The sequence below is a fragment of the Oryza brachyantha genome, chromosome 8 (genome assembly GCF_000231095.2).
Source record: "Oryza brachyantha chromosome 8, ObraRS2, whole genome shotgun sequence".
NCBI classification, from domain to species: Eukaryota; Viridiplantae; Streptophyta; class Magnoliopsida; order Poales; family Poaceae; genus Oryza; species Oryza brachyantha.
This window is the reverse complement of record NC_023170.2, coordinates 15,340,752-15,359,806: the sequence shown is the minus strand read 5'-3', so window position 1 is coordinate 15,359,806 and position 19,055 is coordinate 15,340,752. Positions and strand designations below refer to the sequence as shown.

At 40.7% G+C, this 19,055-nt stretch overlaps 1 protein-coding gene across 5 annotated transcripts; it reads right to left on the bottom strand.

Annotated features, from left to right (window-relative positions):
* Positions 1–2,921: 2,921 nt before the first annotated feature.
* On the bottom strand, positions 2,922–8,452 carry LOC102699706 (phosphatidylinositol/phosphatidylcholine transfer protein SFH6). 5 transcript variants are annotated; one of them, XM_040526895.1, is made up of 15 exons: positions 8,284–8,452; positions 7,734–8,000; positions 7,370–7,640; positions 7,188–7,287; positions 6,821–7,087; positions 6,645–6,722; positions 6,461–6,562; positions 6,328–6,377; positions 6,122–6,221; positions 5,916–6,014; positions 5,700–5,816; positions 5,379–5,538; positions 3,877–4,241; positions 3,504–3,581; positions 2,922–3,422 (listed from the first exon to the last, which is right to left on the bottom strand). In XM_040526895.1, the coding sequence occupies exons 2-15, from the start codon at positions 7,738–7,740 to the stop codon at positions 3,402–3,404; spliced, it is 1,815 nt and encodes a 604-aa protein (XP_040382829.1). In that variant the 5' UTR covers positions 7,741–8,000; positions 8,284–8,452; the 3' UTR covers positions 2,922–3,401. The 5 variants fall into 5 exon arrangements, with proteins under 5 accessions (XP_040382829.1, XP_040382828.1, XP_006659539.1 ...); XM_040526894.1 differs by having other exon boundaries at positions 7,734–7,988; XM_006659476.3 differs by having other exon boundaries at positions 7,734–7,874.
* Positions 8,453–19,055: the final 10,603 nt, after the last annotated feature.

Sequence of the window (19,055 nt, the reverse complement as noted above, 5' to 3'; positions counted from 1 at the left end):
AGCAGGGCATCCATCACATCTTTTATTTTTAGATGTCATACATATCAGGGGAGAGAAAAATCATATTTAGATGTTCTCTTCCTCCTCTAGAGAGAGACAGAGGATGTCATGTATGGATAGTATAAAAAGAGATGAAGGATGAACTGTTTTAGATAAGCATCCAAATGAAGATATAGATGATCAAATTTAGATAGGCTGGTGGGATACTCTTAGTTTCAGTTTTAGAGCGCATACGGAAAAAGGACGCACTCTGAAGTTGAATGCTCCGTTGTATTTTGTTGGGGAAATGAAAATTTTTGGGTGTCACGTCAGACGTTTGACTGGATGTCAGAAAGGGGTTTTTGGACACGAATGAAAAAACAAATTTCACGGCTCGTCTACAAGCCGCGAGACGAATCTTTTGAGCCTAATTAAGCTATCATTAGCGCAGGTGGTTACTATGGCACTTATGACTAATCATGGACTAATTAGGCTCAAAAGATTCGTCTCGCGATTTCTCCCATAATTATGCAATTATTTTTTCGTTTCATCTATATTTAATACTTTATTTATGTGTCTAAAAATTCAATGTAATGTTTTTGGGTGAAAATTTTTGGGAAATAAACTGAGTTTCACTATCGGGTCGAAGAGAAAAGAGACAGAGAGTGACCGAGCGGGTGAATTTTCCTTGGCGCGTTCTGATTTTGAGGCCCCGCGGAAGAAGACGAAGGGCTTTGTTCTGGAAGCGCTGGGAAGCTGGAATGTTCCAAAGAAAATGGACACCGAGACAAACTTGTTAATTAAGTGGAATGTTAAAGGTTGAGACATTTTTTGCTTAGCAGTTAAGCCTCGATCGACAGACGAAGGCTGCACCTGGACCGCTGCAGTCATCAGCGTCAACGCCGTGGTAGCCCTGCAGCCCTGCGCCAGGAGAAGGCTATGTTGCCTCCCTCAGGTCAGTACACCCTATTTTATAAGCAAAAATTTAAATTTTTAATTTTTAATATATAAGTTGATTTTTGGTCTTTTATCAAATTTTATTTTTCTAGTCTTGTTTTTTAATCGATAGAATATGTATATATAAGTTTTATTTCTAAATTATTTTCTATTTGCATAAAAAAGCCAGACAATCATTCCACGAGTCTCACTCATCTTCTCTTACAAAACCACTTACTGTCTCACCCATCTGTAAAGTCGGTTTATTTTACATCATGTGTCCTAGGTGACACTTAAATGCCACATTGATTTAATCTTTATCCTAGCTATAGGCAACCAGGTAAAAATAAAGAGATCATCTGTCCCTCAATAATAAGTACTCCACTCATTCTAAAATATAAATATTGTTGTGATTCAAATTTTATACCACAACATAAATGTTTGAGCACTGATTTCCATTATTCCAATCATTCTACGAGTCTATAGTCATTTAGGTGATTACAAATGGAATCTAATTAATTCAAAATTTAAAAAATGACAACGGCTAAAAGGAGATCTTTTGATCTCATTTTAGTAGTTTTATGCAACGTAGAAATACATAAATGTATAAACGGATGTAGTAACTTTTATTTTTATCTCCTTTGCCATGATCCTCCACCTCGTAGCTCGCAACATTAGCAGCGAACTAGTCGTGACATCACCGATCCTTTTCTTTCAACTCCTTGGCTCCACGCTTGTCATCTACCAAACGGAAGAGTTCATGTCGATGTCTCATCGCTTGATTGCTTGGGTCAGTAGTGGCATAGAAGAAGCCTGAGCTTGAATTGGTTAATTGTTTGGGTAAGTGACACTGAGGCTTGGGAGGCAAAGTTCTTTATTAGCAGCATAATGTATAACATCATGTGCTCTTCCACGCCAGATATCGCCTAACCTCATACTACATCCATTCTCCCACCCTAGCGGAGGCAACTGCCATCATCACCGTCGATCTACCAAGCATATCAAGCTTCGCTTCTTCTAGGACAGCCTTGATCTGTGACATTTGTCACTTAAGGATCTCATTGACCTTTGTGCCGCCGACGGAAACGCCTCTATCCACATCTCATGGACGGCCTCTTCAAAATGACAAGGGAAGTGATTTAACGACAATCAACGAAGCTTGTCGGCTGCCTTGCATCCATTTTCGTGAGCAAACGGACGAGCCCAAGGGCTATGAGACGTGTGCATAATATCAGACTTCTCCTCTACACAGTGTCAACCTCACTCTATAGATCTAGAGGCCAGAGATTGAGCCAAGGTTGACAGGGTATTGACCTCTCGCTTCTATCTTGGCACCCAATCCCGAAGCGCATGCATCAACCACCGTCAGATGGGACGAGCGTGAGATAATGGAGGGAATATGGGGGGTGAGCGAGAAGATGACACGTGGGTTTGTCTTTTCGTGACTATTATGTTTTGGGAATGTCACGTAGGATAAACCATAGTCTAAACCATTGTAGAAGGCAAAAACATGCCGATTCTGACATTGAGGGTGGTGATATATTTTTATAGTCGAGGGATATCGATTAAACTCGGCTCAATGGGTCCGTCATAGTATTGGGCCGGTCCAAATGTCTAATGGACTTTTTCCCACGCTCCGTGAGCCCAGACACTCGTGACAAATGCAGCACAGGCCTAGCCCACGGCGTATTCTGCGTGCGTATTCGCACGGTGGTGGCCCAGCCCAGCCCCACCTCAGGATTCGCCTTCCGCGGGTTGCGAGTTCGCAACCCCCACAGCTCCACCCGACACTGGTACTACTACCTACCACTACTACCGTTGAGCCCCTCTGCAAATCACGCGCTGTCCCCCGCTGCCGACGCCGACGCCACGCAGCAACAGCAGCTGCCCCTTTCTCCGCTCGCCGTCGGTGCGAGGGAGAACCGCGCCGCGCTGCGCGTCTTGGTTGCAAACAAGGAGAAGGGAAGCGAAATCAAAAAAAAAAAAAAAAACACGTTACATTTGCATTTGTGATCATAATCTGTCACCGGATCATTCATAGAAGGTACTAGCAATGTAGCAGCATTTACATGGACATTTCAGTTCCAGCAGTAAGCTACACCACTGTGCACTGTCTGTCAGCCGAATTGGTGGGTCAGCAGTAAAAAACTATCACAGGTTCATCGACATGCAGTTCGGCCATCTTTTCTTGCCCCTGAATGCACAAGACCGTGAGAGGGAGGATCACTTGCTGGCCAAAACAAAAAAAAAACATAGCACTTGGCACGGCATAACATTCACCAGGCACAAGAAAGGGCCGGCTTTCTTTTTAGATTACAGACACGCTACAAAAAAGACGGTGAGATGCTGAAAGGAAGCAGCTAGCAGCCTAGCAGCAAATGCTATCTTCTCTTCTCTTTCAGTTTTCCCCAGACTCAGCTGAAGTCGAGGAAGGGTCAAAAATGGCACTGGCAGCTTCACGGTTAATGTCGACATGTGTTCGTATCCTATGAACAAAACAATCTCTTCTGCAAAAGAAGAAAGTTCAGCTAACCATGTCAGGCTGAAACGTAGTAGATGATTTAGTCAGCAGGTCGCAGTCGACATACCCTAACCCTCGATGACTCCTGTACAGCTTCCAGAGTCTCCACCAACGATTTCTGCTTCACCACCGTTGCGTGCAGCGCCTGTCATGGAATAAGTAAGGTTTTAGGACAGGATGCAGCCATGAAGTGTCATTTCAGAAAAGGAAGCAAATGGACTAGAATGCAGTCATTTATGTGTCAAGTATTGGGAGCTCCATCATAGTTTCAATGGCAATTTAATGGAGTTGGTAATAAAAGCTTGACATGGAGAGAGTTGAGAAAATGGATGGTAAATCACTGTTTGTTTCTCAGTCAAGTTATTTACAGAAAAGTAGAACTTACAAATTATCATAGTCAATCTTATCTATGTACTACAGGTAGAGTACAAAGAGCTTACTCTTTTGGTCCTCTCCAGGTCAGCCTCAATGCATTTGATCCGCTCGAAAGAGTTCAATAACATGTGCTCTTTCTCCTTGGGAATCTCTGGTGGCCTGCTGGCTAAATGGCTACACAAAGACTCGAGATTGTCAAGACGTTGCAAGCATGCGGTCATGTCATCATCACGTATGGAACGAGGCTGTGGACATTCTTCAGCTCGGACAGGAATAGCTGAAGAATGGACATTCTCAAGCCTCCTCACTGGTCTGGAGATGAAGATGCAGAAGAAGGAGAGTAGCTTGATGAATGTTGTGACGACAGCTTTAATAAAATTTTCCAAACCCGTTAGGGCAATTGCACCACCAAAGTTAAAAACATTATTTCCTGCCATTAACAGAACAAAAATAAGATTCACCATAATCATCAGCAGCAGATTGCTAATCCAATCACAGTAAACTGGAGCAATGCTCAAAATTTTGAGTCTATTGTCTGAACACCAATAAACTGAGCAAAGATGCTCATGCAGAAATATATGTAAAGACTACTACTAGAATTGGAAGTAGTGTAGTAGCATAAACAGAAGTAACTAGCATGGTGGCCCACATAAATCGTGGCTAGCATCGTATAAATTGTATCTATAAATGAGCCCTTATCATCTTGATATTGATTATTTTTAATTTTTAATTCGAATTCAGCTTTTTTTTTCTAAATTGTGTTTCTACATGCAACCTCATTTTACTTTTCTTTATTTTTTGTATTTAGACTTGTACATAAACTCTTTTCTGCGTAATATTTATTTTCAATTCAAATTTTAGATACTTTTAAATTGTATTTATATGTCAAACATTAGATGTGTCCAAACTATATTTATAGATGGACTCTTCACTCAATATTAATTACTTTTAATTTTCTAACCCGAAATTTGGATTTTTCTAAACTATATTTAGAAATGGAATCTTTTTTAGTTTTCTTTATTTTAGTTCTGAAATTGTATTTCTAATCAGATTCTATTCTTTTCCTTTTCGATTAATGTACCATTTTCTAGCAGATGAGATTGAATGTGTTGGCTTCTTTCCTATTACTTGATATATATATATATATATATATATATATATATATATATATATAAAATAGATGTTTCCGATATCCACTCTTTGATAAAGCAAGTTCTATGTTGTGTTTTCAACTTTTGGAATCACATGACAATGCAAGAACACAAGTCTGAATATTAATACCGAAAATTAAATGAATGGGTCCTCTGTGAGGACACAACACAGGTTCTGGTGCTGTCAGAAACACGACATGCATGGTACTTCAATACTTCATTCCTTACTATCAGATTAAATTGGCTTATGCCAAGGTCATCCTTCTTGGCATCTAGCATTACTGTCAGCTACCAGAAGTGCAAATTTTAGTTCTTTTCAGCCAACAAGACAATTTTTACGGTTCTACGCTAGAGTGAACTGAATATGCAAATTTTACTCCTAAACCAATAAACAAAATTCAGGTAATAGGAGATACCTGAGTCATGTGGGTTCTGATTTGTGGAAGGCTGCCTGTTATCAGCTAGTTGTTTTTGCACCATTCCAGCAGTTTGCACTCTTCTACAGGATTCAGGAGTTATATCCCGAAGATTCTGGTCATCACAGCTATAGTAGGTTGAAGTGTCTGTGCCCTTTACCTATGGCAAAGACGAAAAAAATCACCCATCAAAGGTACCATCGAAACACAAGGGAAAAGATTGTCCAATACGAAGTATAGTTTCACAAGGAAAAAAATAAATAGAGCCAAGAAGGCACTAAAGTTAGGCTTAGAATGGAACAGTATGTGTATTGGACTTACTTCCTCATGGACTGGAGTGAGGCAACCATAGTCAGCGCTTTTCTGGAAGAAAGAACCAAAATCATCAACGTCAGACCCTGACTCAGCATTTGATATGTCACTAATCAAGCCCTGCCACTGGAAAGCACAGATGTGAATTTGTGAGGTTTAGAAGAAGATAAGAAAAAGAATAAGCAGGTTGTATTGCATCACTGGATATCGTTTTCAGAATCTTGCCTTCAACTGCTCCAAATGAAGAGAGGAGCTGCTTCTTTCTTCACCATCCGAAACTGGCTTGGTTTCTCTGATACAACCAGCCTCCAAATTGTGTATCAGCTATAAATGGAGCATAAGCATAAGTGATATATTTTGCAACAAGGTATAAAAATATTAACAACATTTAGTTGAATTGCATGCCAAATAAATACAGTACAAAAAGGTACCTTCAAAATGAAAGGATCATTCCATGGACCTTTGTTCGACCCAAGACAACCACCCTTGTCACTACATGTGCAAGAACCACCAAGGAACTCTGGTAACTCGCTGAGAAAATACAACTGCTGTCAAATGTTGTAGAGTCTACACATAAAAACCTATGTGAAATGTGCAAGAATTCAGACAAAGTCCCTCATCGCGAACTAAGACCAACCTGGAATCAATTACTTCAAGAAGTCTACTCTGATAGTTTGAACCAAGAACCTAACATTAAAGCAGACAAAAGAAACGCTTATTTTTGGTCTGCAGATGCATTTTGATAATACTCAAATATTCATGGAGCTTACGTGAATCTTGGATGAAGTTTTTGGGTCCAGAAAGCCCTTCACGCTATTCCAGATCAACTTAAACCCACTGCCCGCATTCACAACAAACATTTGATGTAGTGTCTGCGTTTATAAATTCAAATGGATTTCTTAAGATCAAATACCAGCAGCAACGAACCCATTACACGACGGAATTAGAAATTACCTCAGGGTAATAGTCACTGTCTATCTTCTGCATTCGGTGCACAAGCTCCCTTGCAGTCTTGGAGAAATTCTTGAACCCCTGCATGGAACAAACAAGTTAAAGAAACAACAATCAACCAAAAACACACAAGCGACACAAGATCTGCAGGCACGGTACAATAAGATACGTTCACGTACCACCCCTTGAACATCCAAGATGGTGGTGGTGGAATCAATGTGCCTCTTGGCTGCCAATGTGCAGGCAGGAAACCTCTCCCTGAAGGCCCTCTCAAACTCCTGAACATGGTACTTGATGTAGCGGTCCACCGAGGTGATCTGCATGAGCTTGTTCGGGTCGACCTTCCCAAGCCTCTCGATGTACACTGGGCGGCCCTCCCGGTCTACACCGTGGTAGCCCTGAGGGTAGTAGCAGAGGACTTCATCCAGTTCATGAAAATCAAAATCCTGACCACACAAACTCATATCGTATCAGCCATTCTCCTAGGACGAATCAGACAAAAACTGTAGTACTAATCAACAAGGGTTTGAAGGTCAGTGTTCTTACCTCAAGGATTGTGTCAGCTCCAAACTCTTTCCTCCATTTCAACATCTCTGCCCACATCTGCATTGCCTTGTCCATATCAAACTTCCTGGCCTTCAAGAACCTGTATCACACATACACACGAATAAGCTCTAGATCCCGGCATTCCAAAACGCAGTCCAAGATCAAACACATGAAAAACAGACCTTAGCATCATGTGGTAGTCGTCGTGCTTGTCGGAGAGGAGGCCATGCGCGGCGAGGCGGTCGTGGAAGGCGGCGACGGCGCGCTCCTCCTCGGCGTCGCGGACGTCCTCGATGGAGATGGCGGGCGGGAAGCGGCAGTCGACGCGGCGCCGGCCGCGCTTCTTGATCGCGTGGATGGCCTTCCGGCGCAAAGACCCGATCTTCCGCCGCCGCCGCTCGTCCTCGGAGTTGCCGTCGCACAGCGATATCTCGATGTCCTCCGCATGGCTCACTGCACGGAGCGGGACGCCTCCACATACCATCAAAGACGAAGACATCGCCAAGAAATGATACGCAAACATCGCGGCCAAGAATTCGTTCTCACCTGACATCTTCTCCACCGAACTCGTGTTCTTGGAATAGCTCGGAGCACGCGTGCCAAATGCCCAATCTTGATTCTCGAATCGCCTCTACGGGAGAAACCTCCAGCAGATTAGTTCGTTACACGAAAACCGCGCGTTTGTAGCTGCAGGAAGGAGAAAACGCCGCGCCACAGATCTGAGCAGGAACAAGCGGAGCAGAGGACCAAATCTCGGAGCCAAACAAAAAAAAATCCAGCTTCCAGAGCCAGAGCAAGAACCTGCATTGGATACTAAAAGCGTCGCAATAAATTCCACACAGAGAACCAGCATGAAGCATCTCATTTACTCCATCCTAATAACTACCAGGTAAAAAAGAAACGATCGAACCTGACATGGCAGCAGCTCGAATCCTACCACCGAAACAAAGAACAAGAACACGGCCAAAGCTCCGAACGATTCACCTACCTTAACCACAAGCGCTTCGCTTCGCCAAGGCAGATCCAACAAACCGAACAAAAACGCCTGAACCGAAGCAAGCCTAAAATTTTCTAGCAACAGAAGCATGGAACTTACATTTATGTGCAAGCATCAAGATTCCTGGAGGCAGGAGCAGAGGCGAGATTGGAGCTTTCTTTCCCTTCCTCTGCCACTGCCCTGCCCTTCTCTCTCTCTCTCTCTTCTCCCCCCACTCCTCTGCAGCTGCCTGCCTCTCTCTGTTTGCTCCTTCTGGTGCGCAGCTGGAGGGGTTGGTGGTACTAGTATTGCTTGCCTAAACTTTAACCGTATTTTTATTCAATTGTGACGTGTACAGTACATCAAAACCGTATACATCTACGGGTATACGTACGAGCTATTGTCCCACCGGAGATGCATGAAATGGAGCTAAAAAAAATGCCCTTTCTGCCTAGAAATGTGGCACGTTGCTTTCGGGTGGATGAGGTGGACCAGGATTTTTCCTCACGGCCGTTTTGATATCCCCTTCCATTAATGCTGTTTAAGAGCCATGCAAAAGTCTAAAAACATACTTGGAGCATTAAGGGTGTCTAATTAAGGCGTTGAATGACCTGGAAAACTTTGGATGGTTTTATTTCAATTCTGTAACCTCCTACTACCATTTTTAATCAACCACCTTCTTAAATATTATTATGTACAAAGGTCAGTTTATAACAAGAAATTAGCATGCTTTGTTTGGTCACAGAGACATGTTAATTTGGTCGATAGTTCAAAATAAATAATAAAGTTATTAGATCCATATATTCATTGAGCAGAACATTGTTAAAATATATTCATACTAAAAAATCTAACGTCTGACAACGCAATGAGCCAAAATATCTTGTGCTCTCATGTGAAGTGAGCATTTTTCTTACACGTCACAGTCAATTTTTCACCCTAACCGCGACTGGTTATTTTCAGTCACATTTTAAACCGGATAATTAACACCCAACAACATTTTTCATAATGGTTGTTTTGTTTGAGATGGAGTTTTTTTTTCTTAGTTTATACTCATATTATACATGTTTTGTCGATACAAATATCTGTTAATCAGGTTCATAACCATGAAACTCACTTAATTGAAGATCATATTAGCGAAATAACATTATCATATTGATCAAAACTACCGTAAAAGGGTCACGGTGTCATTTGATATATTTAAAAGTTAGGAGCCAAAAGGTATCTGACTTTTTAATTTAAGATGACTAGCACATTGCCCATGTGTTACAATTGGATTTAATTTTTAAAAAAACATCATAACATGATATTAACATTATTTTTTATATGTGTCATATTTTAATTGTTACATGCATTTGTTATTGATATATAAGAGTATTAGTCTCACGGTTTTTTTCTTCTCATAATAAGTTGAGTTAATGAGAACGATTAATATATGGAATCCACCATTATTTTTTCTTTTGAAAATAGAGTATGTATAAAAAGCAAGGAGTTGATGGTCGTGGCGGTGAGACTAGCATTGTTTATAGTATTATAGGAAAACATTACTTCAACCCTATTTGTTGTTACTTATATTTTCTTAACTGAAATGATAAGCATGCTGCCCTAAAATCTGTTTGTATTTGTTACATATAGGTTAAGCTTGAATATATACATTTGATCGCTTTGTTTGTGTTAATGCTTGTAATCGAAAATTTAAAGTTGGTTTTAGGGATTTTTTGTCGTATTTATTTTTTAGTCTTTATTTTTAGATGGTTGAAATTTATTTATAAATTATTTTTTAATCGCTGAGATGAGACCGATGATAGAGCGTGGATCTAAAACATTTCCTTAAGATTGAAGTCTAGTCCAAAGGAGCGACCTTTTCTTTAGCTTTACCGGAACAGAATTTTATCACGAGAATGTTGTTCCCTCCAACATTCCGATTTGGCGGAAGATTAGGTCATCACTTCGATGTGCCATGCAACAAAGCTGATCAGAATGGCCTACCTGCTCCGACATAACGGGAAACAACCAATCGTGGCCTTCATCAACAAATGGCCGTCTCGAATCTTGATGAGTGCTACCACTTTCCAGAATGCAGCAGCGATCGATCCAAATCTCTGCCGTTTGAGCGTGAGCCCTGTTCTTATCCCAAAAAACCAAACTGAAAAAATAAAACAACTTCTTCTTAAGCCAGTATCGTGAGAGTTTTATAGGCAATAAATATGATATCATGTAGATATTTTTAATAATGTGACAGCGTATTAATAAAGAGAGAGATGAAATGAGTTTTATGGAGATGAAAACATGTATGTACAGTTACCTAAACAACTTATGTCTTGCATGTAACCTAGAAAATAACAATAGATAAAACTATACATCGATCAGATAGGGGTGTTTTATCCTAGTTTTAATCTTTTTAGATGATATATCACTCTGGATAATTAAAACCAGAAAGACAAACCTAACTTGATCTGTGCTTGTTTAGATCAAAAGGATAATTAAATAGTTGCAACAAAGTTGGGCGGGGCAGAAGTAGGTGAGGGGCCGCTCCCTGCGAGGCGGTGAGCCACACCACAAACAAAACACTTGTTAGGTCACGTAACAGCGACCGGTTTCACCGCCCGGTACGGCACGCACAGGTCGCAGCACCGTGTCTGCGTCCAACACACTAGCCAGCGCTGTGATTCTGAGTGTACGCACACGCTGCGCTGTAGCTCCCTACTGTTTTTCCTTTTTATTTGAGAATTACTAACATGACGCTGTTATGATGACTGATACGTGAGTCTCATCCTTTCATAAAATCATGTGTATATGATTAGAATGTCACTACTGTAACATTAACCGACGATGTAAATCCATTGCCTAAAAACGAGGGTTCCTATCGTTTCACAGTTGTAGCTGTTTATATGCTAAAATTTAGATTTTAAAATTTAATTTTTAACATGATTTTATGGTTTTTTATTATGATTTGTTTTACAACTTTTAATTTTATGACGTTATGGACATGTATATAAAAAATAACTATAAATTATTTTTTATTTATAAAAACTTGTTTTCTCTTTTTCTTCGAAAAAAACGATGGGAGCCGAGGATACACGGACGCCAGTGCGGTGCGTGTGTGCGGGCGCGCACGTACGCGACCGACCGGCCGGCCGGCCGGCTACCGAAGAGGCAACGAGCTGCCCAACCAGCCGGCGCCGATAGCGCGGCGGGGGGGCGGTAGTGGGGGTGGCAAAGCGCAGGCGCGCGCGCGGGAGGAGGAGGAAGAAAGCAAAAGCGACAGCATTATTTGGTCGTCAAAGAGGACGAGCGGCTCGCAGTCCGCAGCAGCTGCTGCTGCGACGTCGCCAGCCAAGGCAGGCGCGCGGGGCGTGTCACTGCGCCTGCGCGCGCTGCCGCTGCCTGCAGCTGGACCAGCAGCACTCACGAGCGCGGCGGGAGGAGGCGCCGGTGCGAAGCGACGCCGCCGCACCAGCGGGCTGAGGAGGTGTTGGTGCGTGCCGCCGTGCCGTGCACCCTGACTCGGCAGCCAAATGCGTCGGTTGACACAAAAAAAAAATGATATCAAGGGGGTGTGTAGTTGGGAAAAAGAAAATTTTTGGTGTTACATTAGACGTTTAATCGGATGTTGAAATACGATTTTGGAGATGAATGAAAAAAACGAATTTCACGGTTCGTCTGGAAACCGCAAGACGGATCTTTTGAGCGTAATTAATCCATCATTAGTAGATGTAGGTTACTATAGTACATGTGACTAATCATGAACTAATTAGACTCAAAAGATTTATCTAACGATTTTTTTCTAACCGTGCAATTAATTTTTTATCTTTGTTTAAAGCTATGTGTTCAAACATTCGATATAATATTTTTTAAAAAAATAAAATAAAACTAAACAGGCCCTAGATGGTACTAATACTCTTATAAGCTGAAAAATTAATCTCGTATCGTGATCAGAATTGGTACAGTACTCCCCAACAGGAGTGGCACAAAGGCATGACCGGAATCTAGTGGCACAAAAGTAATCTCGTAGTACTATACATTCTGCTTGTGTAGTATCTGTAGACCAAACATGTGGAGACCAATCACCAGCTAGCACAAGTGTACGACCACGTAGTACTACTCGAGATTAGAGGTTGTTCGTGTTGGGGATTACTCAAAGATTACAGCCACTAGACAGCGATTAGATTTGCCGTGGGGCCCGTCTCCTCCTCTTTAATCAAAGATTCCGAGGAGGGAGGACTCGGGTAGGGGGCGTAGGTGTGCTACGACTACGAGGCCGACGGATGTGATGCGGTCTTGTCGCGTTGCGGTCTCGCCTCGGGACGGTACGGCTTTTAGATGCGTGCACCGTGCAGCAACTCTCTCTCTCTCTCCTGAATTTTTTTTTTTCTTTTGGCTGCTTTGAAGCAACGGCGCGCCCATCTAGAGCCCGTGCTCGCGTCGCTCGCGCGCGCGGCTGTTTTCCCGTGGACCGCACGGGCTCTCGTTGCCGTCGCCGGCCAATGCGTGCGACGCAGTTAGCGCAGGCACGCGTCTCGATCGGCGTCAGGAGCAGCAGAAACACAGCGGGTAGCCACGCTGAAATTTGGGCGTTTTTGCGCCTTGCCCGTCGCCGCCGGTCACGTCCGCGGTTCGCCTTGCCCGACCCCGGCTGCTGTCGCCTCGGCATTGGGCGAGCCAAAGAGAAGCTCGCGTTCGGACAGATCGGCAGCAACGCCAACGCTCGCCACCCTTTCTCACCTCCTCCTCCTCCCAACTTTTTTATATGCGTCCCGTAATAACTTTATTTTTCGTTTTTCCGTGTCCAACGTTTGACCATTCGTTTTATTTGAAAAATTTGTGAAAAAACTTAAAAAAATTAATCACGTATAAAGTACTATTCATATTTTATCATCTAGTAATAATAAAAATATTAATCACAAAAAATTTTAAATAAGACAAATAGTCAAACTTTAGACACGAAAAAACGAAAAATAAGATTATTATGGAACTGAATTACTTACTTCCCATGTCTGCATCCTCGTCTTGTTCTATGTGACCCTGAGATTGACCACACATGGTATGGTCTCGTAGACCATCATGGATTCATGGTCATGTATTTCCTTTTCATCGACGGTGATGCATGTAGATACGCTTTTTTATACTATACTGCTCCAGGGAGATACTACAGGAGAGAGTAGTGCTGTTCAAGTGCATGGGCTGCATGCATTGAGAATTTGTTGTCTGGGACGGGGATTAGGCATTCTTTTGGTTGGAGATGGAACATGCGTGCCTTCATTTCAGGGAGTGAGCTTGACTATTCGAGCAACTCGCATGTTACCTTGGCTGCAGAGCGCCTCACGGTGCTTTTCACGGGCAAAATGGACGGAAATCCGCATGTGCAATGGGAGAGCACCACCAACCGTACTGTCTCCCGGTACGCCTAACACACCTCCTCTCTCCCCGGTTAGGAATTCACTGTTCCCATACCGATTCAGCACAGATGCTCAAAGATATCTTGCTCCGAAGATGATAATATCGCAGCTCAATATGTCAAGCTAAACTAGTGTATTTCTTATTTTCTTTAAGGTAATGGAAATACACGAGACCTTCCTAAGGCACCGTTTGGACCAACTTCTCGTTGTCTTTATTTTGCATGAGCATATTTATCGAACGATTAAATAATATTTTTTAAAAATATTTTTATATAGAAGTTTTTTTATTAAACCAATCAAATCACTTTAATGTTTATAATATTTAATAAGTAACTAATCTCATTCTAAAATGGATTGTCTGGTTTGGTGGACGAGTAACTTGCTTTAACCATTAGGGTGATTTAAAACAAAACTTAGGAACAAAGTGGATGAATTATATATGGTCCGAACCATGCAGGTTTTTGTTCTTCATTTGAAGAAAGGATTTAGGGCGCGCTCTTTTTTTTATGGGATTGGCTATAAACTGTTTTGTGTTATTGTGTTTTCTAAACAACTAAAGTGGGCATGTTCAAACCTCGGATCAACTTGTGCTTTGGGGTAGGTCTAGAAAAGATTCAACCACAAGACCTTAGCCCGGCCCTATGCCGATGCCTAGGTTCGGCCCTGGTACTGTGCATGGTTGGGCGAGCTTGAGTCCGGCTTTTCGGGTCGGGTTAGCCCGCCTAGCTAGGCCTAACTTGAACATGTTTAAACTGAACGGTGTTTCAGATTAAAACTTCATGTACATAAGTTGTTTTAGAAAATCAAATAAATTCATTCTTTAAGTTTTCAACAAGTAATACTCAACTAATAATACATTAATCATATCTCTTGTTTCATGCATGGTTAGTCATCTAATTATACATCGGAAAGAACAGACCCTTGGTGCAAATTGATGGTAGGGGTAAAGATAACGTGTGGTTCGATCTCTAGAAATTTTTTGAGAATCTCTCTCGTCTAATTTATGTGTATCTCATGTTGCTTAGCCAAATAAATTCTCCATCTAAGTTGTTTCGATTGGTTTAAACTGCAACAATGATAAATTTCTATTGTCCAAAAGGATAACACATGTTTAAGTATGATCGGAAGTAAATTTATTAATAAAATATGACAAGTTAATCTTAAATAAACTTTAAATACCATGTAGCTATATTCTAAGATAAAATGTTATCTTGTTCCATTCTCTGTGTTTTATCAATTTTGTACTACTATCTTGTTAGGTCTCCATGCATTAGGCCAACAAGATCTCCATGCATTAGGCCTATCCATCCATGACGTCGTTCCAGTTAAATTTTACCACATGCCTAGCATCCAAAACACCCTCCACTTAAATAAACCAGGCATATAAGACACTGTTTGGATTCATAGGGACTTTTCTAAATCCCTGTCGCATCAAATATTTGGACACTAATTAGAAGTATTAAATATAGACTATTAATAAAATCCACTTTATACTCTAGACTATTTTGCGAGACGAATCTATTGAGCCTAATTAGTCCATGATTAATGAATGCGATGCTACAGTAAATATTTGCTAATCGTGACTTAATTAGACTTAAAAATTTGTCTAATTAAATAACATTTATTTATGCAATTAATTTTGTTATATGTCTATATTTAATACTCTTAATTAACGTCAAACACCCGATGTGAAAAGAGACTTAATAAAGCGCCTAGATCCAAACGGCCACGAGTCATCCATCACTGACATGTTTCCGATCCATCCAAAACACCCTCCATCGAAGCCATGCCGCTTTAGAATGATGACCCCCAACTGTAATACCCGTCTGCCATCAAGAGGCCGGCGCCCAGAGAAAAGATCGATCGATCGATCGAGTCCATCAATCCCGCGACGAGCACACTCAGCGAACCTCGCCGGGGACGTCGTCGTCGTCGTCGCGACGTTGCCGTGCGTCTCGGGCAACGAACGATGGATAGCACGCTCCTGTACGTGTCCGAATAAGGCTGCTTTCGGCGCTGAGTTACAATGAGTTAGTTATCTGATGCAGAGAATATATTAATATATTAGTATATAATTTATTAATTATTAAAACATAAAATAGATTAATATGTTTTTTAAGCAACTTTATCATAAAAAAATTTTATAAAAAAATATACCTTTTAATAGTTCGGTAAGCATATACATAGAAAACGAGAAAAATGGACTAGATAAGGTAGAGCCGAACTAAGAAGTACTATTTTTTTATATATGTTTATTACTCTCTTGACGCAGCTTGAGAACAAAAACTAAATCATGCATGGCCAAAGCCAAACACCATTTCCTAGCTGATGGCAGGGTCCTTTGTGTGTTTTTAACGCCGTGCCACGGAACAAAATGTCCATTTTGTGCGCACTGTTTGGTCAGGATTCGGTAGTTTTTTTTAGCCTAGGGGTTTCTTGTTTTTATGCAGGAGAAAAAAAACAAAAGAATGGTGTGGTTCGTCTAGCTACTACTACGTGAGAAGTACTTAAATTATTGTTGTTGCGTCAGTGTGCTGAGCATTTTAGGTAAAAGTGTCTTGATGACCTAGAATTGTCGTGCCTAGACATGATGTGATCATGGAAGATTGTTTGCATATATTCTGTTGGATGGAAGCCTGAAAGATGACTTTGGATTGGCATTTTGCCAGCACCGTCGTCATTTTGCATATTATTGTGTTGGTTTAGTCTTCAAGAAAGACCGAAAGAAAGCACATACACGTAGGCAATGGCAAATTTTCGATCGACACCTCTGTTCTTCTCTCTCTTTTTGATGCATGCCAAGAAACTGAAGTGCACCGCCATCCAATCAAATAATTCAGCCACACACCCACTGTATGCATAGCTCTTGGTAGCAAACATGTCACGCTGTCACCTCACCTCTCCGCCATAAATCAGAATTCGATTCCCATGTCCCGCCGCCCATGAGGTATTTACGTCAATTCAACCACAATTTGATAAGGGTAAATTTTACAAAACTACCTATAATTTGATCATTCTATAGTAGTTGTAGATTTAAGATGTATTTATCACAAATTTACATCTTTAACACTTAAACTATTGTAAAACTACAAAATAATATTGTGAAATTACAAAGATACATATTTTAGAGTATAGATCCCAGGCAATTGCTGCTCTAGAGTTTTAATAAAGTATATAGTTTAAAGCATTCAGTTAGGGATGGAATCGGTAATATAAATTCCTGATTGACCAGGCATTGTTTTTTTTTTGTTACCGTTTTCCTCTCTAGCCACATAGAATTATTTTTTTAAGAAAAGATACTAAAACCGTATTGCACTCTCCACTAAATAGTTAAATTGGTAGGCATGGCTGATTCCCGACTAACCCAGTGGTTAATGCAAATTGTGACCTGGCGTTGGTCAAAAATATATTCAGTCAAAGCATGAAAATAAGGGACAACCTATCCAACGAAGCCGATAAAAGCCAACGGAAAGCTTAGCCTATTCTGATGAGGTTTTCATAAGAAGATGGAAGACAAGTTTCTCTAAGATTGTATCCGATCTATTATGGACTCTGAGATACCTTATGTAAATGTAAATAAGTAAAGTTAGATATTTCTTCTTCTCCTTTAAGGATACAAATTTTGGCTGTCTGTAACCCGTTACAGTGGTAACCGGTGTCTCTACGGGGGCATGGTATTAAATTTTTCTAAAAAAACAAGAACCAACTAAATAGGGATAAACGAATAAATGTTTAAGGAGATTGTATCATAATTTTTCCCATAATACTTATTTCCTATTTTCTATAGTCTTTAAACATTTTAGGAGATCACCTGTGTGCATGGACCTTCTCATGGACCTTCTCATGGATCATGGATAATATTTGGTTGTATCGTTTATGACTCTAGCAATAATATTTGCATAATAGACACCATAAGCCTTCTATTAATTATATCATATTATGGAACATGCATGAATTTTAATTTTTAATTATATTGTAAATCTATTGGTGAATTGGAAATTTTCATTTATAATTATTTGAAATTTAATTGATTGTTCAGCTGTCCATCAAAGCCCTATTACATTCGTCTGGTCCCAGAAAACTTGCATTGGCCGATCGGTTAGTTAACATAATCTATTCTATCCATTTGTCCGGTTAGTTGGAGTATCAAACTAACTGTCACGTTTTGAATCTCGAAACTAAGGATATGCATTTGTTGACGCTGAAAATAACAATCAACGGTCACACACGTAGGCCTAGGAATCAATCTTAGATCATTCCAGTGCAGGACCTAATTCTTAGAAATACTGGGCGTGCCAATCAATTTAATCCTGTAATCATGGAAAACAGTTAACCCTGAAATCGCTATCGGCTGGACAACCAATACCGTCCCAGGACCCTAGCAGATAGACTAGATGATCGGCTTTACATGAATTTTATGATATTAATTATAAATATGCCTAATCGGCTAAGTCACAAGCAGGATAAATACTAGATAAGCCAACTAGCGAGTCAATCTTAAAAGATCGGACTCAACCGAGACAGTCTTAAGATTAATCGGCCGATCGGACTGCTCCAACATTTATCATCCGCTTGTCAGCCGATGTAAGACTAAACATGGAATTCATATAGTAAACTGGAATGCTACACTAATTACTCGCATAAAATAATATCAACCAACGACATATGCCCATACCAGATCTAGAAGATCGAACCTAATTGAGATAGTACAGATCTAAGCATAACCACACATGACATCAGATAAATATTATAGCACATGAATAATAAGATAGCAAAGCAGCGTAATTTCACCAACTAATCTATTAAACTCAACCGATCGGACAAATCTCTATAGACAGATCGCACCAAATACATAGATCAGACCTAACCGAGACAGTATGCTACCCGACGTGATATAACCACAGAAACGTGAAGACCAGTAAGATTAATAAACCAATCAAGGAATTACTCAAGATAACGCTGGCTAGAACTCCAGCAGTAGGCCCTCGCAAACCCTCAATCTAATTTGATAACATGAACCAAGCAAACCTAATTGATCGAACCAAACCGAGATAGAATTAGACCAGCAAGACTCACGCGAACAGATTAGGCAGAAGAACTTACGAGAACTTGATTGAGAACTACCATTACGTCAAACCAAAACATATTAAAACAATGATAGAACTCAGCCCGCCGATCAACTAAACAGAAGATCGGATACATACGAGACAGTTATGCCTTAATTGATCGACGGGTTTTGACGAGCTAGAACTTACATTGCGAAGCTGACAAACCCCGCGCCGAAAGCTGAAGCAAGTCGAAGATTTGAGGCGATGCGCCAAGTTAAATTGATCGAGAGATATCTTACAAAGACCCCGGGCACCTATATTTATAGCCCCGGGAAATAACTAACCGGATAAGAATCCGCTAATAACTAAGTTTACATTATTCGGACTCTAATTAAATAATAGAACCCTAAACAAACTTTAAGATAAATCCTAACTAATTTACACGGAC

What these genes read in the sequence shown, in the direction of transcription:
- LOC102699706 (XM_040526895.1), bottom strand. An exon ending in CTTGAAGTAATTGATTCCAG is followed by an intron (nt 6,222 to 6,327) that starts GTTGGTCTTAGT and finishes GTATTTTCTCAG; the next exon opens with CGAGTTACCAGAGTTCCTTG. An exon ending in ATGATCCTTTCATTTTGAAG is followed by an intron (nt 6,015 to 6,121) that starts GTACCTTTTTGT and finishes CTCCATTTATAG; the next exon opens with CTGATACACAATTTGGAGGC.